Source organism: Python bivittatus, unplaced genomic scaffold (genome assembly GCF_059951505.1).
Source record: "Python bivittatus isolate LINGU-HERP-01145 unplaced genomic scaffold, Pbiv_v1 ctg000410_np1212, whole genome shotgun sequence".
Taxonomy (NCBI): domain Eukaryota; kingdom Metazoa; phylum Chordata; class Lepidosauria; order Squamata; family Pythonidae; genus Python; species Python bivittatus.
This window is the reverse complement of record NW_028277067.1, coordinates 616,944-639,313: the sequence shown is the minus strand read 5'-3', so window position 1 is coordinate 639,313 and position 22,370 is coordinate 616,944. Positions and strand designations below refer to the sequence as shown.

The 22,370-nt window shown below is 40.7% G+C and overlaps 2 protein-coding genes across 4 annotated transcripts; one reads left to right on the top strand and one right to left on the bottom strand.

Annotated features, from left to right (window-relative positions):
- The first annotated feature begins 1,531 nt into the window (after positions 1 to 1,531).
- Positions 1,532 to 15,255, top strand: AARSD1 (alanyl-tRNA synthetase domain containing 1). 3 transcript variants are annotated; one of them, XM_007425019.4, is made up of 12 exons: positions 1,532 to 1,690; positions 2,798 to 2,926; positions 3,514 to 3,673; positions 3,793 to 3,850; positions 8,239 to 8,395; positions 8,467 to 8,583; positions 8,742 to 8,872; positions 9,293 to 9,359; positions 9,911 to 10,002; positions 10,507 to 10,561; positions 11,925 to 12,022; positions 12,310 to 12,667. In XM_007425019.4, the coding sequence occupies exons 1-12, from the start codon at positions 1,652 to 1,654 to the stop codon at positions 12,443 to 12,445; spliced, it is 1,239 nt and encodes a 412-aa protein (XP_007425081.1). In that variant the 5' UTR covers positions 1,532 to 1,651; the 3' UTR covers positions 12,446 to 12,667. The 3 variants fall into 3 exon arrangements, with proteins under 3 accessions (XP_007425081.1, XP_087999446.1, XP_007425082.1); XM_007425020.4 differs by having other exon boundaries at positions 1,533 to 1,690; positions 11,928 to 12,022; XM_088143320.1 differs by lacking the exons at positions 10,507 to 10,561; positions 11,925 to 12,022; positions 12,310 to 12,667 and adding an exon at positions 15,135 to 15,255.
- LOC103053122 (glucose-6-phosphatase catalytic subunit 1-like) lies at positions 12,659 to 21,068 on the bottom strand. The gene is made up of 5 exons (XM_007425017.4): positions 20,794 to 21,068; positions 19,245 to 19,354; positions 19,039 to 19,144; positions 15,152 to 15,267; positions 12,659 to 14,521 (listed from the first exon to the last, which is right to left on the bottom strand). The coding sequence occupies exons 1-5, from the start codon at positions 21,009 to 21,011 to the stop codon at positions 14,010 to 14,012; spliced, it is 1,062 nt and encodes a 353-aa protein (XP_007425079.1). The 5' UTR covers positions 21,012 to 21,068; the 3' UTR covers positions 12,659 to 14,009.
- Between the last annotated feature and the right edge of the window lie 1,302 nt (positions 21,069 to 22,370).

The following is a 22,370-nucleotide window of genomic DNA, read 5'->3' as shown; positions in this document are numbered from 1 at the left end:
CCTTCAATCAGCTCGGGGTCTGGCCAGAGTACCCTCCCTAATGTGAAATCCTTTTCCATCTAATAGTGCACCCTCCTACCTTGGAATCCTCCTCTAGGACAATATATTCCAACACACACACAAATCAACCACGCGGATCGTCGTGGCCTCTATCGCCTCACATGGGTAATCAGAGGAAACGCACTAAGATCCTCACACACTCACTTCATGGGCAGATCTCTAACAGAAGTTTCCCATGTCTCATTCACGCACTCACAAGGCACCACTCCCCACCTAATAAAAGCATACTCACCCTTCCCAATCCGTCTTTATACAACGGAAGGGAGAAGCCTCAATTTTGGAGCATTCAGGCCCAGCAGGAGCGGAGTCTGCCGACGGCGATCAGCACAAGGTCACTGGAAAACTTCCCAGGCGCGCGCTTGACATTGATGGATGGTCTCCGTCGATTTTCCCCGTCCGCTGTTGTGAAGGCAATGAGGGGGGCTTAAAGCAGCCTCCCCAAGGAATCCCTGCCTTCGGGACTCCTGGCTGGCTCGCCAAAAATGTATGGCACCTTTTATTTCCCAAGTCTCAATAAAGCCAAATAAAAAGACTTGAGACGAGGCTTCTTTAAGATAACAGATGTATTTTGATCAAGACACAGCTGGGTGACCCCAATCAACACATTCAGAAGAAATGTTGATGAAATCACACCTTACAACACAAACATCAGAGACTTTATAGACATGTAAATCTGTAATCAGATAGTACATCCCCTCACACCCATACAAGGGATTTTTGGGACGGTCTGAGCAAGTGAAAGGTGGTTCTTAGAAAGGTAAACTTAAATGTAACTTATTCTTCTGGTTACCAAGAGAATGGCATACAAGATTTTTCTTATCTCTCTCTGGAATGCAGGGCCCCACGACTGTTGCAAAAGCTTGGTAAAACAAACAACTTGTATTCATCTAATTGTTTCTTCGAAGACAATCTGGCATTCAGCAAAGAGATAAGGGGGGGGGGGAAGAAACCAGTGCTCTTTACAAAGCAAAAGCAAGTTAACCCTTTAGAAATAAAATAGAGTGCACTGTTACAGGTATGGTTAAACATTGTGTGAAGCATATATAAAATTGTGTATATATAAAATATAAAATTGTATATCAAAATAATGCCCTTCAGGGCCAATATGCTTCGTTGTTGTGTTTTTAAAGGTTTTAAATTGTATATTTGTAAGCCGCTCAGAGTCTTTGGAGTGGGCGACTGTAACAAATCTAAACAAGAACAATAATGGATGTGACAGAGAAATCGAGATAGGAAGCAGGCGCACTGGTGCTTCGTTCCGCCGCTCCCCGCAAGGAGAGGCAGCAGCCGCGAGAACACCCTCCCCAACCTCCGCCGTCCACGCCGTCCACCCCTCCCCCGTTCGGGATGAGCAGCCTCTTGAAGTTGCTGCTTACGTATTAAAACACAAATCGTTCACTGGCCGACGTTGGCGACGCCCTTTTCCTACGTAGCAAGCTCTAGAAAACGCAGAAACTGGTCCTAACGTAGCAATTATGTCCTTCGCTGCCTGCCTTAGGCCGCCGGTCGCGCATGTCCGTTGTCTCGGGGAGGGAAAAAGCGCCGAGCGGCGGTAGTCCGTGTCCCCTGGTTGGCTGACGTCGGTGGCTGCATGGCGTTTATGTGCCAGCGGGACAGCTGGGTCCAGCAGGTGCGGAGGGACGCGGGCAAGCGAAGGCTCTGGGTTTGTGCTCATTGCCGCTGTTCGAGGCGCATCAGTGTATATGGAAGGAGTTTGCAGTTTTTCTCTTCATCCGTTTGAGCTGGAAAAGGGCTCTTGGCATAATCTTTCCAGTCTCCAAAACTGCAAAGTGGCTTTACCCAACATTGGAAGGACTATGCCTAACACCCCTTCGCTAGCGCAAATTGAGATGAATAATTGCAGGTCCCTCCCACTAGGTTTTTCTGTCTCCAACAGATGCGGACTGTTAGAAACCTGCAGGGCTATCTGGGCCCAGGACAGCCCATTATTCCTGCTAAATGAAGGAACAGTCCTATAAACCGCTGACGATTCTTAGGTAGGCCTGGTTTCCTCCCCAAGCAATTGTCATTCGATGTGTTCCTTATTGCAGTTTATTCTAGTGCAACTAATAGGACAATGTAATGTAATACAGTATATATTTAATTACTTGCATAATACAGTATGCCGATATAAAAATCAGTTGCTTAGGCATTGTATGTCAGTAGGAAAACCCAGCAAAGCAGAAGGGAAGAGAGGTTTGAATGCCCTTTGCCCGCAAAGAACCTGTCTATGAGTACATTGTGACTCGCTGTAATTATAAGAGAGTGCCTCAAGAGGCCGCATCTATATTCTTTGGTCTCATTTTGATATTTCTATTCTGCCAAGCATTTAGGATGCAACTGGAAGTGAGTTTGAACATCTTAAAAAAAAAAAAAAAAACTACTATAATTTATATACTAAAATAGCTTTATTGTGTCTTAAGAAGCCTGATAAACATGGTACAGAATTAAAATGTGGTACAGAAATATAGAAATAAATAAAATAGAAGCTTGGGATAGAAGTTGCATTATTTGCTGAATGTAATAATTGCAATAAAATGCATGCACTTCCCCCAAGGAATTTACAGAGAAGAAGGCTGTTGTTAAATGAGATGTAACATGTAGTTTTTCTCATTGTTCAGCATTCTTGGTTTGCACATAATATGTTTGGGGGTTACCTCTTTGATCACAACTTTCTGTGTGATGATTGCCTCCACACCTTTATCAAAGCTAAAGATCCTTTCCTTTCCCTCTTCAGTTTACCACCCAGGTGGTCTCCTGCTGTCCTGCAGAATTATCTACAGAAATTGGTGGAAAGAAGAAAATTTTGCAAGGTTTCCATGTCATTCTGGAAGACACTATTCTTTTCCCAGAGGGTGGAGGGCAGGTATTAATAATTGTCCTTAATCAGGCTATTTTAGAGATGTAAATTATTGTATATTTCTTAATATGTTGTTTGGAATTAACTATTGCTTTCCATTTTTAAAACCAAAAATTTAATTGCTCAATATACTTGTTAGGAATACATGACTTTCTGTTTACTTTTAAATCTATGTTTTATTTAGGTATTTGATGAGATAATTCAAGAATAAGTTCTACTGAATATATTTTAATGAAAATAGATATGTATAGGATTGTACTAAAATGTGTTACATATTTTGAAAGTTCTGGAGTGGCAGTGTGATTCTGCCTAAAAACCTGCTGTATGAGATTCATGATGATTGAAACTTTTACTTGAGCTAATTAATAATATAAAAATGATTGAGCGATGCCCCTATTTAGGCAATCATGCATGGTCCTTCTTGCATTAATAACATTTATTTTGGGATATCTATGGAAAGGATGGCATTTATCAATATATCTTTTTCCTGGGGCCTTCCCACAAGTAAAATATTTGTGAATTAAGTTATACATCTTCTTGAGGGTGTTTTTCCCCAAAAGCTGGGGTTGTAATTTTAAATTTCTTCTCTCCAGCCTGATGACCGGGGACTTATTAATGACATCCCCGTTCTCAGAGTCACCCGACAAGGCCCAGATGCTTTACACTTCATCCAGACACCACTTGAGCCAGGAACTAAAGTACGGCTGCTGCTGGACTGGGACCGGCGGTTTGACCATATGCAGCAGCATTCAGGTGAAGAATTGATGCATGTGATATCCATCAATTTGGGTGATGTAACACAGAACACTTTAAAAAACAACAACAACCCTAATAGGGAGGAGAACAAGCTGATGAATCATTGTCTATTTTAGGACAACATCTCATCACAGCACTTGCAGACCTGATGTTTGGATACAAGACAACATCATGGTAAGCGGGATGCAACACTGCCTGCTCCTTTTCTTCCTTGCTTGTGTGTTCTAAAAACTGGAATGGAGCAGGTAAGTTGCAAAATCTCTAGAAATTTAAGGCCTTCAGGCAATGCTGACAAAAAGTCTGTAATATAGTTCACCACTGGGTATTTATTAACAATAGCCTCAGGTGAAAAGCACAGATAATCATGTGGTTCATTAAAAAATAAAAATCCACAATTGGCAGTACTTTAATTAGGACAAATCAAAATGCACAAAAGTGTGGCCATGCTTTTGAGTCATTGGAACTCTTCTTCAGACTAGATGGTCCCAAAATTAGGGAATGGAGAAGAAGTGTTAAATTAAGGGTTGCGGCCATGAGGGTTGCAGCTTAGAGTAAATTTTAAGATTAAGTTTACAGACTTGGATATGTTGGTACATGATTCAGGCATCATTTTATCATTAGGATTCTGAGACAATAAAGCTATAGCTGGGCTCCTAGTTTGGCAACACAAAAAAGTCACCTGCCTCTTTTTGCTTTCTTTGGTGAAATGCCTGACACAGCAGATTCTGAAGCTAAAGAAATATAATGTTCTATTACCTGAAAATAATTTTTTTTTACATTTTGAGGATTTTTACCCCCACTTAGCGAGGTAATTTGAATTCAGCTGACTTTTTCCCCAGTATGTAAATTGATGTATTCAGTCTGCAATATCCCTCTCAAGACTGATTATAAGTTGCAGATCTCATGGCCACAACTTTTGGCTTGATTTTTAGATTTTTTCCCAGATTTTTGTACCATGTAGCCTGCTAAGGAGTTTTAGAGAACTATAAACTTGCATGTGGTGTTATTTTAGCTATTTCTAGTTAATGAATTAGGTTTAGAAAGCCACATTATTCTTTTTTTTAAGTTATACACAACAAAGCAAAACAAAACAGAAAACAGCTACAAAAATATCTTTTCAACATTTCCTGAAGCCATTGGGAAGAACAGAATATCATCATACTTTCAGTCTTAAAAATACAAGGTAGTTTTTGAAGAAAAGGAAGAAAAATCTTTGTCTCCACAAACTTTGAGAATGTTTGACACCATGTTTTCTTGTTAAGCTAGAAATAAAAATACATCAACAAATCTAGCGCTTATTAAATATGATTAATAAAGAATATTTTGCTTTCATCTTAAATCAGAAATCAGTATAAAAAAATTAGCAACTGTGAGCCATAATGAAATTGAAGAGTCTGACAAGATATGAATCTTGGTGATATCCACCAATTTAGATATAAAAAGGGACTAGAACAATTAATGGAGGGTAGATATATCAGTGCTATTAATTTTGATTGCAGTATATTACCTTCAGAATTATAGGGGTTATGACTATTGTTAAGGAGCAGTAGTGGAGCAAGGCTGTGTGTTTGCTTCCAAGATGCATGATAACTGAGACCTGGGTGGACCCAGGTGATGGTGAGGAGAGGTTCTCTTCTCAGAGATATGCCCACTTGGGTTTTGGGTTTGGTATCAGCTTCTACCCAGCAGTGGGTGGGGGTTAGGGTGGCAGTTGTTATTTGGGAAGCCTTGATGGCTTTCAGAGACTTTGCACTGCATGTGCACAGATGTGAAACCTTGGGATTGAAATTGGATTCTAGGGAACAAGTTGAGTTTGCTGCTGCACAAGCCTCTCTGTTGTGCAACCTGAGTTGCTTGATTTTGTTGCCAGGTTGGCAATGGAATCTCCAAGACTGATGGTTCTAGGTGATTTTAACCTGCCCCCAGATGGCATTCAGTCGGGCAGCTCAGGAATTCAAGGTAGCCATGGATCTGACCCAAATCATCAAGGGCCTATCTGGTTTTTGTCTTGGGCAGTTAAGATATCATCTGAGGATGGAGGACATTACCATCAGTCCTTTGCCATGTTAGATCACTCTGCTTTTCAGCTTCTTGGTTCTCCCCCTCCCTGCAGGAAGGTAGGACCTATTAGATCTGTCTGCCCCAGGCACGTGATGGACCCAAATTGGTTTCCAAGGGAGCTTGGAATTTTTACCAAGGACATGGTGGGCTGTTAGCCTGAGGCCTTCAGGTAGAGGTGTGTCTACCTGAAGTGGGCAAGTAACAAGGGTTTTAGATTGGATTGTTCCTATGCACCCTCTTGCTGTATGTTGACCCTAGAGACTCCTTGCTTTTCACCAGGAAATGAATAATCAGCAGAGATGCCTATTTCACCTTTGGAGGAAGATAAAGAATGAACCCAACCAAGCATATTAAGACCTCATATTAGGGATTACATTGTGGTGATAAGAGCGGCAAAATATGCTTATTTCTCCATTCTTACTATGTCTAAGGATCGCTATCCAGAGGTCTTTTTTCACATGACTTGTTCCTTGCTGGGAAAGGACAAGTCCCAGGATTATTTCTTTGGCTGCTGTGAAGAATATGCACTTTGGAGATAAAGTTGTGTGGATTTGGGCTGTGACTGGCTGGGCTGATTGCAGTAACAGGCATGCCCTTGCTTTGTTAGCTGGGAAGAGTTTGATCTAGTTACTCCTGAGGAAGTGGACAGGATCCTCAGGACTGTTAATCTGTCTACCTGTTTATTAGATTCTTGTCCCCCCTGGGTGGTGATATATGGTTGAATTCATGCATTGGTGTCTGCATTCTTGAGTGAAGGGGTGGTTTTGTTGGCCTTAAATAGATAGTGGTGTGTCCTCTTCTTAAGAGACCATTGCTAGACCCAACCATCCCAAACAATTTATGTCTGATTGCCAACTTCCCCTTTTTGGGAAAAATTGTTGAGAAAGTAGTTGGGCTGCAACTACAGAGGCCCTGGAAGAAAGAGATAATCTGGACCTTCTTAGTTGGGATTTAGAACAGTGCATAGTACTGAGAAAACATTGATCATGCTTGTTGATGACCTGTGGTGGAGCTCAGACAAAGGTAGTGCAACCATCATGGCCTCCTTGATCTCAGTGGCTTTTGATATTGATCATGGTATCCTTCTAGGCTGGCTGCAGGGACTAAGGGTGGGAGGCATTGTGTTATTGTGGTTCTCCTCATTTCTCTGTGTCCGGGTCCACTCAGTGTTGGTAGGGGAATGAGAGGTCAAGTCTAAAGGTCCTGATTTGTGGGATGCCACAGGGTTTGACACTCCCATCCCTCTTGTTTAATATTTACATGAGACCACTGAGAGAGGTTAACTGTGGTTTTGTACATCTGGACTCCTGGCCAGCCAAGCAGTGCTGTCAAAGTCTTGTTCTAATGCCTGGAGGCTGTGGGAATCTGGATGGGGGGGAATAGGGTCAAGCTCAACCCTAGCAAGACCAAGTGACTGTAGGTTCTTAGACTACCCAATTCTGGGGATCTTTCATCTCTGGTTCTGAATGGAATTGCACTGCCCCATTCAGGACTGGAGCATAATCTGGGGGTCTTCTTGGAATCTCAGGTCCTGCTGGAAGAACAAATGGCAGGTGTGGTCAGGAAGGCCTTTGTGCAGATTTGGTTTGTGTGCAGTTGCACTTGTTCCTGGACTGGAAGGCCCTCTCTGTAGTCACCCATGCCTTGGTCACCTCGCAAATAGACTATTGCAATGTGCTGTACTTGCCCTCAAAGTCCACTTAGAAGCTATATCTGTTCCAGTGCTAGGCAAATATTGCTATGCCCATGTAACTCCTATGCTCTGTGAGCTGCAGTGATTACCAGTAAGCTTCTGTGTTCAATTCAAGGTGCTGGTTGTCATAGTTAAAGTCTTACATGTCATAGAGCCTAGTTATCTGAGGGACCATCTGTCAGCTATAGTGTCTGCATGTCTCATAGGATCCAACAGAATTGGTTTGCTTTGGGTCATGTCAATCAAGCAGTGTCATCAAGCAATACCCAAGAAACCACCCTTCTCTGTTGTTCCACCTGCCTTCTGGAACAGCATCCTGCAGCCTACAGATATTCATATAACCCCCCTCCCCCTCCTTAAACAAGCCTTAAAAACCTAGCTTTTCTCCCAGGCCTTGGGTTAATGTGTGGCTGTCCCCCTTTAAGTCATTAATGGGGTAAATGTTTTTGGCTTTGTTCCCTCCAGGCTACTATTGTTCTTTTTATTTGATATTATTTTTACCTGTTTTTTTTTCATTGAGAAGCTGCCCAGAGTTGTTCTGGAATTAGACAACCTAGAACTTCAATGAATGAATGAATGAATGTTGATACAGAATGGACTGCTGAATGAGACTAAAGGCTAATTTCACCACAATTCAGATATGCACAAGGGTTCATAAGATAAGTTATTGCCGCCTTCATTTAATCCCAGATTAATTCTTAATCAAAAGAAGATCATGGAGTGGCCAAGAAGCCTCTTTGTGGACCTACATTTTCTCCCTAACAGCTGAAAAGAATATATCATATTGCCTTTCTCCTACCCATTGTAGGGAGCTGGGCCGTCAGCGAAGCACTATTGAGCTAGACACCTCTTCAGTGACAATAGATCAGGTGGCAGCCCTTGAGCAGAGTGTGAATGAAAAAATTCGAGCCCATATCCCTGTGATGGTACGAGAGTTTGCTGTGGGTGATCCTGAAGTTGAGATGGTGAGTTTGGGCTGCAGTAGAGGAATGAGGAACTACTGTGTATTCTTCTCTAACCAGATACTGTATTACAGGTAAGGAGCCGTGGCTTGCCAGATGACCACACTGGGCCAGTTCGGATAATAAACATTGAAGGTATTGATGCCAACATGTGTTGTGGCACACATGTCTCCAATCTCAGTGACCTGCAGGTGAGGCCCTACCTTCAAGGGTTTTATAGGTTGAATTCCCTCAGATGTGAGTCTCAGGCTGTCCTGCAGTCTGCCTCTGTGTCTCGTGTAAGCACAAAAATTGCCTCTTTGTGCTTGTAAAATCTTCTAATCTGAGTCAATGTGTGTTTGTTCTAAAGGTCATTAAGCTCTTGGGTACAGAAAAGGGGAAAAAGAACAAAACCAACTTAGTTTTCCTTGCTGGTAATCGGGTGCTGAAAAGTCTGGATCGAAGCCATGCCACTGAAAAGGCCATGACATCGCTGCTGAAGCAAGTATTTTTCTTTCTGTATACCACAGAGGGGTACCTCTGTATATAATCGCAGAGAAACTATTTCAAACTTATTGGCCTGAGGATTCCATGTAAGCAGTAGAAAGAAAAGCAACTCAACTTTGAGATTTTTCTCAAGTCAAGAATTAATGGCACATAGGCTAATTATTTACCTAAGTGGAACAGATAATTTATTTCAGTATATTTAAGGTTCATGATAAGTAATGTAAGCCTTTCAACAATTGCACCTTAAGCTGAAAAAAATTCTATTCCCAAATCATACAGCAATTTCTATTACCATTTAATTCTGCATCCTCTGTTAACACAAGCTGCTTCTCTCACATTTCTCCACAAAGCTTACCCTCAATAAGAGACTATACAGTCCTTCCTGAGGGCTCTTGGTTGCCTTTGTCATTTTAGGAATGGTCCTGAAGAGCACGTGGAAGCCGTGAAAAGGCTGCAGAGCTCTTTGAAGCTACTTCAGAAGGTATGTTTGTGTCACTTCATTTTCTGCCATGGAAAGTTTAGAGCCTGGCTTTACAGTAGCTGCAGCAAAATGCACCATCAATTTTCTGTTAAGATAAGACTCTGATAAGCAGTTTTTAGAAAGGCATGTTTAGTAATGGAATACGGAAACCAAGGTTGGGGAAGATGAGTCAGTCAGGAATAGTAGAGTAGATGACTGTGAGTGCCAATAATGTTCAGGATGAATCTGGTTCATCTGGAAGGACTGTGGTGTCCAGCCTCTAGAAGGATCAGATTGAGAGCCTTGAGGCAGATTGTACCTACTTGTCTTTCAAGACCAGTCAAGGTCTGGCATCCCAGCATACCATGAAGTTTCATGGGATCTAGAATCCAATGGGTAGAATACAGCATGATCGTGGAGAAACTCAGTAACATTTATTGCCTCCTTGCCCTGCTTTGAAAAACAGACTTACCTTGTTCAGAATTCCCTGCTCAATCACTTCCTCAGTCACTTAATCTTCACTGACTATAGGAATGGATTGAGCATAATCCACAATCTACTTCTTTTTCCAGAACAACGTGAATCTGCTAAGAGATTTAGCTGTTCTTACAGCACAGAACTTCAAAAGCATCTCAGCTCAGCAACCAGTGTTTGTCTTACACAGGTGAGGGAAAATACTCTTCATGTTTCAAGTTTGGCTAGTATGGCAGATCATCATGAGAAAATCTATTTATGTGGTTGTTAAGAGTCGACACTGACTTGATAATCAGTATGGCGGAAACAACAAATGCCTGAGATAAGGGGAAATTCAAGATAATTGAAGTTATCTTCCTCCCCCATACACCCATGCACACAAAATGATACTTAATTTTATCAACAGGAACATTTTAATGTCTGGGAACTGTTCCGTTTTTCCCTTTATAATAAATACTTGGAAGGCCACCCAAGTAAAAGGTGTGTTATATTTTAAATCTCTAAAAAGCTGAAATTATTTCTAATTAAATTACCAAGTCAATCCAGGCACTGATTGTTTCCTCTTTGTGGGGCTGATAGTCCTGTTACAGAGAGTGGTATGAGAGTGCAATTTTGGACTTAATTTCTTATAAAAAATTAACAATAGGAAAGAAGCTTGTTAGAGGATCATGGAGCATCTTTCTCCTCTCTACAGGAAAGATGGTGATTCTGAGTTCATGAATATAATTGCAAATGAAATTGGCTCTGGGGTGAGTCTTTTCTTGTTTCTGTGAACTTTTATCTGAGATGAAAACTTGCTGAAGATTTCATATTTTAAATTTAAAGGAAATTCCTGTTTCTGATACAGGTAGTTCTCATTCAATGACCATTTGTTCAGTGACCGTTCAAAGTTACAACAGTGGTGAACAAGGGGACTTATGATTGTTCTTCATAATTGCAACCATCACAGCATCCCACTGTCACGTGATCACCATTTGTGACCTTCACCGCTGGCTTCTGACAAGCAAAGTCAATGGGGAAGCCAGCAGGAAGTCACAAATGGTGATCACGTGACCACGGGACACTGCAACTGCATGGGGTTCATCTAACAATGGCAACTGGAACTGCCACAACTGCTGTTGTAAGTCAGTGTGGTCACGTAATGTTGCGCTTTATGTCCATGATGCTTAGCGATGGAGTTGCTAGTCCTAATTACCCTAGTTAAGTGATTACTACCTGTATATCAGTTTTCTTATTATAAATAGACTGATAGGCATTTGACATCTTTACTGTGGGCTTTAGAACATACGGCTTCAAATCAGTGTGAAATTAAGTGAGGCAATTGATTACAGAAGCTACAATTTAAGGCTTAATATGGAATAAGAAATGAACATATTTAAATCTGTTCATTTCTTATTCCATATTAAGCCTTAAATTGTAGCTTCTGTAATCAATTGCCTCACTTTTAATTACACACTGATTTGAAGCCGTATGTTCTAAAGCCCACAGTAAATGGGCTTTAATGTACATTAAAATATCCTAAATTAACTATTCTCTGGTAAAATACTCTTATCCATATGATACTGCCAAATAAAGACGTGAAAGCAAAAGAGATGAAGAAAGTATTTTATTAACTGTTCAGAGTTAATAATTTACATCCAAGAGGGTAAAAAAATCTTTGCCAGCTTGCTGATGTCAGTTCTTTGGGTGACTGAAGCTTGATTCAAATACTGAAGTTGTACTTGGTCCTTTTGTAGGGGATAACTTTACTTACAATTAGTTCTCCAGTACCTTGATAAAAATTATATGACATAGAAATAGAAACTAGTCCTCCACTGATCCACAGTTGTTGTTGTAGTTTTTTAAATGGGAATCATATCATATGGATCTTCATCCTAACATTTAAGCAAAGCCAAGCTGTAATTGCAAAGCATACCTTCTCTGGAGACCCTGAAATGGCTGTCAAGAATGGAACCAGTGAAATGTAAAACTTGCAGGGAGTCTGCTAATGAATTAGACATACCATCAGAAGAAAAATCCTGACCTGTATAGTGGCATCCTTGAGCACTGGTTGAGTAGTACTTTTTAAATGATTTGTTTAGCAGCAGCAGATCTGAAACACTATCCTTTCAGCAGGAAACCCTCCTTTTCTTATCTGTGGGAGATGAAAAAGCAGCTGGGCTTTTTCTGCTGGCAGGGCCTTCAGAAGCAGTGGAGAAACTAGGCCCCAGGTGAGTCATTCAAACCAGCTGAAGAAATAAAATCAAAGTGTTAGATTGGTGACCAGTGGGGATGGAGCTCTGGTCTGTTGTTTTGTCAGTTGCCCAAAGAAGATTTGCAGGCTGTTGGGGGCTTTTGAAAGAGACAAATACCCAGCTGGGATTTGTAAGACAAAGTACCAATCAGCCAAAATACGGTCTCAGTGTACTCTTTGGAAGTGCACTGGCAAATGAAGAACCTGATGGGTAAGGAAGATTCAGTCTAGCTGAACATGCTGACTTCTTGTTCTTCCCACAAGAGTTGCTGAACTACTGGAAGGAAAAGGAGCAGGGAAACATGGGCGCTACCAGGGCAAAGCTACACGGATGAGCCAACGGCCAGAAGTGGAGGCCCTTCTTCAGGCATTTGCCAGCAAACAGAACTCAGAACAATGACTGGACATCAGGACCAATAGTGCAATTAGGGAATGTGGAAAAGATTCAGCCATAGTTGTTCCTTAAGGACTATTTAATAATATAATAATCTCTCCTCCTTTGTTTCTTGAGCATGCCAGTACCAGCAAAAAAAAATTATCAGTGGTCTAATACTTCAAAGAGGGATAGTACTAGATATGTAAGAGATAAAATGTCTTAAGAGGGAGCTATAGGTTGTGAAACAAGCATGCCTGGAAACTTTGTTATCTCTGCAGGGAGCAGCTTCATCATAAACCAAGCAGTTTTTTGGTACAGAGAAGAAAAATTGCATGTGTCAGATGTGTCATGATGTGTCCCATACTGTTACTGAGTTCCAAATTAAACTCTGCTACTGTGTTTGTTTCTAACAGTGTATGTTGTCTTCTCGAAACTGTCTTCTGGTGAACCGTTTGGAAAAGAGCTTAAAAGACATAATTCTTTTCTCAGTCTTGCCTAATTTGGCCTCCTCTGGATATATGGGGACTGATGCTTAGAATTCTCAGAATGGCCCCTGTTGGCTGGACATTTGGGAATTTATATTCGCAACACATCTGGAAAGTACCAAGTTGGGAAGGTGGTCCTAACTCCCTATTGTTACATCTTAGGATCAGAAACTTTATAACTAATTATCCATGTTTTGTTTAGTCCAAAACAGCATGATATGTAATAAGCGGGAGGCACATAAGCTTTCTTCATACACAGCAACTTGTTAATTGCATAGTTCACCAGCTCGTGTACAAACTGTTGAGTACATGACTTTGTGCAAGAAGTACTCTGATACGACTGAATCACTTCCTAAAAAGCAGGCATAGAAATGTGATCCTAGGAAAGTGCCTGAATCCTTCAGGTGTTATATTAAAAAAATGGTACACAAACTTAACCCTGCATCAATTTGATTTAGGGTTTATGGTTGTGTCTGTGCTGTGCCAAACACATGATTACAAGTGGGAGACAAAGCTGCCATTACAAAATCTGAATGGGCAGTAAATTGGTTAAATGTAGGATGATAACCAGGTCCATAAGTGATAAGAAAATGGCAAAAAGCAAGGGGTTTTTTTTGAAATGCTGTTGTGCACAAACATTCACATGAAAAGAGGGAAAAGAATGTAAGACAAACATGGAGAAGGAACCAGAATGTGTGGGGGTGGGGTGGGGTAGGAGAGCAGACAGGGCAAATACAGCAAATGGTTCTTCCAGGCCACTATTAAAAGTTTGTAAATAATTCTGTCTTGCTTGCAAACTAGCAAGGTACTTTAGCCATCTTCTGTCCCAGTTTGAATTCCTCAAGCTTTTCTAAGACACATCCCAGATGCCACTCAGCTTTCATCTCTGGCTAAAATACCTACATCTTTCCTCCCTGTCCTTCCAGCCAGGATATCAAACCGTTTCTATCTGGAGGCAGCTGTATTCATCAGTATATGGAAGGGATCAAGGCTCTGTTTGATCATCCACAAAAGAGACAGCAACATATCTTAGTTTATAAAACTTTAGTCTTCAGAGCTGAAGATCCATGTCCAAGGTAGTTCTATTGCAGGACATTTGTTCCTTATAAATCTTTCTTGTCTGTCTGCTGAAGGAGGCAGGAAATCCCATAGGGGATCAGGGCCACTGCACAGATGTGGGCACAAGTGCACTTGCAGAATGAGAGGATGTAGAAGAGGATCTCCTGGTCAGTGGGTAGTTCAAAGGAATCAAACAGGTGCAGGACTAATAATGAGGAAACAATGCAGCTGAGGTGGAAAGTCAGTCCTTGGCTTTGCTTCCCTTTGCAACTTTCTGCATACATTGGGGAGTTGAGTCCGAGCCCCAGACCAAACAAAATGCCCAGGTTGCGCAGCAGACTAGCAAAAGGGGTCGTGTCAATATGGACCCACTCAGGCCGTTCACACCACTTGTGGGCTTTCTCGAGTGTCCACAGAAGATCTACACCCAGCACCTTGAGCAGCAGGTAGAAGCCCAGTGCAAAGCCAAAGAGGAAGCCAATAGTTCCCACGTATCGCATGAGACTGGCGGTGTAGATGGAATGGACATGCTCAAAAGCCAGAGCCACCACCATCCCTGTGGAATAAGTAAATCATTGACTGAGTTGGCATTCTGTGATATTTGCGTGCAGGGTTTTTATTCTTGAAGATGGGTGAGAGACTTCTCTAAATAAGCAAACATAAAGGCATCAGTTATGTGTATTAAGCTTGCCCTGTTCCTTTCTTTTGAACCCACATTGCTGAATTCTTTAATCTTTAATTCATATAAGCAGAAAATGAAACAATATGACACAGCATATTTAATAGTTGTTTAACCATGATTTATTTATTAAGGAGCAAGTGGTTGCCCAGCATGCTAAGCCATAAGGGATTGTTACAAACTATAGTGGTCAGGTTCACTCAACATGCTGTGTCAGAATCAAAGCATACTGAAAGCTTAGTGTGATATGTGAACAATGTCATGATTGTTTTGAGAATTTCTTGTGCCTATGTGAGTGAGTTAACTCTTGATTACAACCAGCCCTCGTCTTGAGCAACTGATGCCAATCTAGTCCCTGGCATGTGTTATTTGGGTGTATGTAACATGAATAGTGGAACTATCATGCACATACTCCTTTCATGCAACCATTTCTATTGAACAATAATGTTTATGTAATGTATATAAATTCAACTGTGCATTCACGTTTCAGGCCTAGGAATAGCTTACCTGAAATAACACCTGAGATCACTTGATGTGGGAAGTGTGCAGCAAGGAAGACTCGGGATAAGCAGACACAGACTTGTACTGCCCAGAATCCTGTCCAAAGAAGACCATGCAAACACCTGGGAATTGGGAAGATGAACAGATCAGGGCAAAAGCGGGAGTTCTTAACCACACCAATGAGGGGCTTATTCTTAGGCTAAGGGCCAACTTGTCCTTTGAATGATGTGTCGGGGCTATACCCCAAAAGGTAGGCAGACCAGGAAGAAGCAAGATTTCATTTAGCTAATTCTACAGTGAATTAATTAAATATAGGTAGTCCTTGCTTACCAACTGCTTCATTCAGTGACTGTTCAAGTTACAATGGTACTGAAAAAATAACTTCATGATCAATGCCCGCATTTACGACCTTCACAGTGTCCATCAGTCATGTGATCGCCATTATAGTCAGTATGCATTGTCCTGTGCCTGACCTGTTATTTTTCTCTTTTTCTCCCCTTGCAGAGTTGAGAGATTAGAGAGGAAGGGGTTAAGAGAGTAAATGGATACACAATGGGGAATACACATCAAAAGCAATGTGCTGGCACTGGCAGCCATGAGCATGCTACGCAAACAGCCTGGTGTATTCCCCATTGTATGCCTGCTTACTCTCTTGTAATCCATTCCTTTCTAGTCTCTGCTCTGCAAGGGCAGGGGGAGAAAAAAACCCAAGTGATTTCTGTAGGCAATCTCTCCTGTGCTGACCCATTCCCTCCCACCCCGCGCAGAGTAATCCCTTCCTCTCCAATGAATGTAAATGCGAACATCAATTCTCTTCTTGCTAATTATCCCAGTGCCAGGGTGAGCATTCCAAAGGGCAGGGGAGTGGGGAAAAGGGCTATAAGATTTGCTCTTTTACCCAGCTTCCTTGAGAGTCAGGTTCCAGTAATCTTCCCCGCCATTTGGGCTCACCTGGCTCTTTGGGGTTGTATCCTTCTGATGCTGTAAAGCAAAGGAAACCTGAAGTAAAATAGTAAGCACAGTCAATGTCACATGATTTTCACTTAGAACCGCTTCATTTAGCGATGGAGTTGCTGGTCCCAATTGAGGTCGCTAAATGAGGACTACCTGTATTGTTAATACAGTTCATTCCTCATATTTAAATTCTTCACAAAAACATTTGAATGGACTGAGATTCCAGTGAGGATTATGGTGAACTAGACCTCCCTGAAGGAGCAGGGACAGCTTTGCGGCGGAGATTGGTGGCCAGTCAATTCTGTCTGAAAAAGGAGAGATTGTGAGGTTGCCCACTTGCACTCTGGACAACTGCTCTTCATGAATAGACTGCAGGAACTGAGATTTTTGTGGTCAGCTCGTGAGTTGAGCCATTGGAATTGAGGGATTTCAATCAAGCTCACAGCCATAATGTAGCCTATATGGACAAAAGGTTTGCACAAGCCTCATTTTTTAAACACTTTTGGATGTAACTAATTTACAGCTAAAGAAAGATTTCCTGAGCGGCAGGATTAAAATTCCACTTGGTGAGTCATCATTCTTTCTGGATTACAAAGGAATAATAAAAAAAAGTTTTAAAGATTTAAAAACTTTTGGCAAAAAGCTTATGGATATAAGAAAGTTTAAAGCGGATAAAGAGGATAGTTATTTTGAAAGATTATTTTTTGGTGAAAATATTTTTGAATAAATTGGAATTGAAATAGACAAATGAACCGGACCTTCGTGGGAATGTTTTTTGTTTACCATTAAAGAATGCAGACAATTGGTGGATTTTATAAAACAAAAGGTAAAGGTAATATGAACCAAACTGTGATGCTGACTGTAACTATGGAGATATTGACTGTGATGCTGTCTGTAACTACGGAGTGCCACTTGGAACTAGTGGCAGAGGGATATAGTTGTCAATGATTTTCTTATTTACAGTTATTAGAAAGTAGGCAAAAGAGTTTATGATTTTGAACACTGTAATACTGAGTTTGAAATAGAATTGTGTACAAATGATGAATATGTAATTGCTAAAATGTATAAACTTTTATTGAAATTTGAAACAGAAGAACAAGTGAAAGAATGTATGATAAAGAGGGCTAAAATTTTTGGATATAATATGCAGATGGAACAATGGGAAAATATGTGGCTGAAAGGATTGGAATTTACACTATGTTATAATCTTAACAAGATTTTTTATAAAATGATGTACCATTGGTATGTGTCACCAGAGAAATTGTCTAGAATGTATAAAGGTGCTTCAAATTTATGTTGGAAATGTGAACAACAAGAAGGGACATTTTATCACTTTTGGTGGACATGTAAAAAAGCTAGAAAATTCTGGATTCAAATACACACACTGATTCAGAAAATTTTAAAGATTAATATACAATTGAGACCAGAGGTTTTTCTTTTGGAATTGATGGACAAACAGTTGGAAAAAAGTCATGGAACTTTGTTTTTGTACATAGTAACTGCAGTGAGATTATTGTATACACAAAAATGGAAAGATTCAGCACTACCCCCAATGGAGGAATGGTTGGTGAAGATGATGGAACTTGCTGGGGTGGCTAAATTGACTTCTTTGATCAGAGAAAAGACAATATCTATGTTTATTGCTGACTGGAAACCCCTTATGGACTTATTGTGTAAAAGAGAAAAAAATTAACTTATGATTTACGGTTTTGATGATTAGACAGGAGAGATTATAGAAAGGAGAGAGTTATGTTATAACCATAGAGGAAGAGATAAATGTATAATTGTACTTATAACTGTTGTAAAGAAGATCAGAAACTACTTCTTTGTATCTTTTTTCTCTTTTTCTTTTTCCCTTTCTTGCACTTTCAGCTTTCTCTTTGATTTCTTTTTTTCTTTTCTTTTTCTTACTTTATGTTAGTTTGTATTCATTTTTATCTTCCTTTTTAAAAGTCTTTAATAAAAATTGTATTAAATTTTTTTTTGAACAGACTATGGGACTGCACCCAAGACTTTTGGGACTACCTGCAGCACTGAAACCTTACGTTACGTACAGGGGTACCCACAGTGTGCAGTGTGATTAAAAAAAGAGTAAAGATGGCAGTTGTGATAGTGTGACCAAAGTTCTGCCTGTTTTTTATGTGCATTGCACACATGCGTGTGTACACACCCGGCAGAGCTTCGATCATTCCATTGTGGCCCTCATTTTGCCTTTTTTGACTGCCCCGTGGAAACCCACATTTGTGTACCTGTGCTAAACTATCAAGATGCCTGGCTGTGCCTTCACTCAGTTTAGGATTCGATAAATTTGCCAGTAGTAATTTATGTAATCAGTTTGGCAGTCAAAAGTAAATTTTGTTATTCTAGTGCCTTTTGTATGGCAGCTCCTCACAAATGGAATGATTCCCTGAAACAAGTTAATCAGATGTTTTCAAAATTATGTTTCAATCCACACATTTGTCAAAGGTTCCAAAATCAACTGAACAAAGACAGTGGTAGATTGACACTGAAACTCAACAAAATTAAATTTTGCACAAATGTAATGTTTGAATATTGAATCTCAGGTCTTGATTTCATGAATGTTATTACTGCTGATTTAGAAGTCAGCTTTGAAATGGCTGTAAAACAATACAGTTTTATTTCATGTTGCATATAGATAATACTTCTTAATGTGTTCATTGTTGTGGCAGCCATTATCTCAAAGAAAGGAAAAACCCCAACCACCTGAAAATGGGAAAGTGAATTGGGACAATGTCTAAGGATGGTGTTTCTTCCATAGCTGTCTGTCAGTATCCTCTCCCTAGGGGGAAGTGGGAATTTACAGGACAGAAGAGCAAAAGAAAAACAAGACCCCGAAAGGAGCTCTCTCAGTTATTCCCATTTCTAATCTAAAGGTTAAGTCCCAGCTCCCATCTGCACAGCAGGCATGGAGGCCTCACCTGGCAGTCAGGGTGTTTCGCTTCTGTGGCAATAGTTGTGATAGCAGGGCTGTCACCATGACATAGTAGACCCCAGAAGACCCCATGGCATGACCAGAAGGGCTACCTGGAGGATGGATACAAAGGAAACAGTGAAGGGAAAAGACGCCTACAATGGCTTAAGGAAGGCACTGGGGAATTAGAAGATATGTCACTTGCAACCTCACCTGGACCAGTCTCACAGGTAATGGGAAACTGCCGGATTACTGGGGGTGTTACGTTGCCATAGAAATCTGTCTCATGTACCCACCAGTAGGGTCTCTCTCCAAAGAGGATCCTAGAAGGAAGGAAAATTAAGAAGTAGTTGTGACCCCAGTAAAGGAGAAAGCCATCAACAGGCATAAGTCAACACAAAGACATTGCAATTCAGGCATACTTAATCCATCTGTAAATTTTAAAAAGGAAGATTTCAAGTTTCTAATTTCAGATTTACCTGCAAGACTATTTTAGAGTTAAATGCTTTTCAAGTAGGGATAGACTTGGGCAGCCTTCCCCAAACTGTACTCCCATAATTCTTAGCACTGTGAGAATTATGGGAATGATAAGCCAAAGGTATTTGACCCAGAAAGATTTATTACCCTAGCTGCTCTTTTGTGAGTTTTAATTTTTATTTCTGCAAGCTCTTTGAGGATTTTTTTAGTAGAAAAGTAGCCATACATATTTAAAATACAACCTCAGCTGCCAGTCTTTTATTATTTTCCTTCAACAAAATCAATCTAAATTTTTCAACAAAAATGAGGAATGGATGTTATAATGTACAGATTAGAGTACTTTTCAGTTTAACTTCAGTCACGTATAAGGCTTTTAAACTCTAGTTGTGAATTAGCAAAATTGTTAGAGTCTAAAAATGCCAAAGATTTTTTATATGGCGCAACGTTACTCTTGCCTACTCAGAAGGCGGACCCTTTATATTTGGTAAGACTGATTCCCAATTAAAGCTGAACTGGATTGGAGCCGACAGCACATTCTGGACATACAGTACAGTACAGTACAGTATCTATTTATAAAGCTGATGGAGTTCAATGGAACTTATTTCCAAGTAAATGTGTATAAAACTGCAACTGTAGCCTTTTCCATTACACAGAGACAAAAGTGTCCCCAGATCTCCTCATGATGTCCAGATCCCAATTTGCGATATTCAGAGAATAAAAATCCATGAAACAAGCGGATGCTCAGAATACTCAAGCAACTGAACAAAGAATCCCTTACTTTCTAAAGAGAGAGAGAGGGGAGGGCAGTTCTCAAGCCTGCTCCCCTCTCCTTAGGTGGTCCTAAATTCAACCCTCTGAAGTGGCTTATATGCAATATAACCTGGAAAAAATGAAAGCTTATTTGGAAGAAAACATTGTGTGAATGTTCTCTTCTTCCCAGTCCCCTCCCTCTCTAGTCCTTTCTTGATTTGCAACCAACAGTCATTAGCATTACATCCAACCTAATAAATTATGATTTATGCTGGCCCTTCAAAAAAGAGTCAAAGTATGGAATATATAAGCCCAAGGTACCTTTCAGAGTTGTTCTTTCTAGTATTATTGTATACTATACTCTCTTGCACGCTTCACAGCATGCAAGATCTATGCTGTGGCTTAAGCACCAGATCAACCAAGTTGCAACAAGGAAGGGGCGCAAAAGCCACTTTGGCCTTTGAGTGGGAAGAGTGAGAGGAGAAGTTGTTCCTGACCCCAGATATGGTGATCAGGGATTCTCACCCATGCTCACCACTTGAAAACAAGGTTGAACCAATCGCCGATGACAGCTACCCAGATGAGCCGGATTCCCACTGCTTCCTTCAGTTGGAACCAGATAGGGAAGAAGACAAAAAAAGTTGTTTTGAGGTCAGCTGCTGTGGAGATGAAGAGAAACCAGTTCTGAAAGTCCATGAAATTCTCTTGGAGGTAGCTGGTGGCCTGGACCCCCGCACTGTGCATAAGATCCATGGTGCAACTTCAGCAGAGATTATCGTCTCCCACCTTGGTTCTTCCTAGTTTCCCCGGTACTGCTGGGTCTTTTTCATATCCAAGCCCTCTGATCTTTGATCTTTAACCACCTCCCTTGTCCAAAAAATATTGACAGAAGCTGCAGCATGAAGCAAAGTGTATTTGTTTGCACGAGTCAATATCTTCTGTTTCAGGGAGCATATCTCCCCTACCTGCTTGAAAGTGTTTGAAATGTCATTGCCTCTCTCCACAGTATCCTGGATGGTGGCTAGACCTTGCTTAACAGAATTCTCAATACATTTGTTTATCAAACTACAATTCTCAGAAATCTTTGAAAGAAGTTATGAACATCTAAATGTGATAATGACTCAGTAGATAGGGAAACTATTACAACACCGGGGTGGAGGTAAATACTCTGCTTAATTCAACTACAATCATGGAATGTGTGCCTAACACACTTACATAAGCCATCAGCAAGCAATCTTCAAGAGCTGTTTTTTTAAAGAAACAAATTAGTATCAGCAGTTTCAATGTTCTTTGTTCTTTGGGCGCGTTCTAGTTAGATGTCTAAATCTCAGAGCATTTTTAGACACAAACTAAAAACTGGGAAATAAGAGTTGATAAGTAACCTTTCCAAGGTGATTAATTAATTAATCAAGACTCAAAGAGCACAATCTGGCATACTTGGAGTTGGAGAACTACCCACCAGAAATGCATGCAGCAGCCCAATTAACAAGGTCTAAAGCCATTATTTCCCAAATTCTGTGATAAAGCAAATTATTAATAAGCACAGAAAGAGGTCAGTCCCACAGAGGAAAGTAAAGGGTGGTGGTGATGATGAGACACAACCAAAATGAGGTTGTGGAATTTGGAAGATGTGTGTGTGTGTTCTGAGCATAGGGGCATCTCCAAAGAATAAGAAAATAGCTCAGTTGCTTGATAAGTGGGATCACTGAGTGACAGAAGAATGGACATGCTTGGGCCAAGTTTAGCCTTCCTGGGAAAAAGGCAGAGGAATGGGCTGGAAGAAAAAGGTGGTAAGAAAGAGGGGCAGAGTTTGAGTTCTTCTCCCTCCCTGCTGGTCTATTCATCTGTGACTTCCCAGGTGAAGAACAAATTGTTCTTCTTTGCATAGGCTGCAACCTTTAGCCTTGAAGCTCATACAAGCAAGATTTCCTTTCTCGGGCTACCCATTCGTCATTTTGGACTCCAGGACCACATAGCACAGTGCTTCTCAACCTTGGCAGCTTGAGGATATGTGGACTTCAACTCCCAGAATTCCTCAGCCAGCAAGTCCACACATCTTCAAGTTGTCAAGGTTGAGAAACAATGACATAGCAGGACTCCAAACAACAACTA

Coding starts and splice junctions, on each gene's coding strand:
- AARSD1 (XM_007425019.4), top strand. CDS start 1,652: ATGGCGTTTATGTGCCAGCGGGACAGCTGGGTCCAGCAG. Junction 1,691..2,797: donor GGGACAGCTGGGTCCAGCAG/GTGCGGAGGGAC, acceptor TTCCCTCTTCAG/TTTACCACCCAGGTGGTCTC. Junction 10,003..10,506: donor CCAGTGTTTGTCTTACACAG/GTGAGGGAAAAT, acceptor TCCTCTCTACAG/GAAAGATGGTGATTCTGAGT.
- LOC103053122 (XM_007425017.4), bottom strand. CDS start 21,011: ATGGATCTTATGCACAGTGCGGGGGTCCAGGCCACCAGCTACCTCCAA. Junction 19,355..20,793: donor TTCAACCTTGTTTTCAAGTG/GTGAGCATGGGT, acceptor CCTTCCTTCTAG/GATCCTCTTTGGAGAGAGAC. Junction 19,145..19,244: donor TACCTGTGAGACTGGTCCAG/GTGAGGTTGCAA, acceptor TCCATCCTCCAG/GTAGCCCTTCTGGTCATGCC.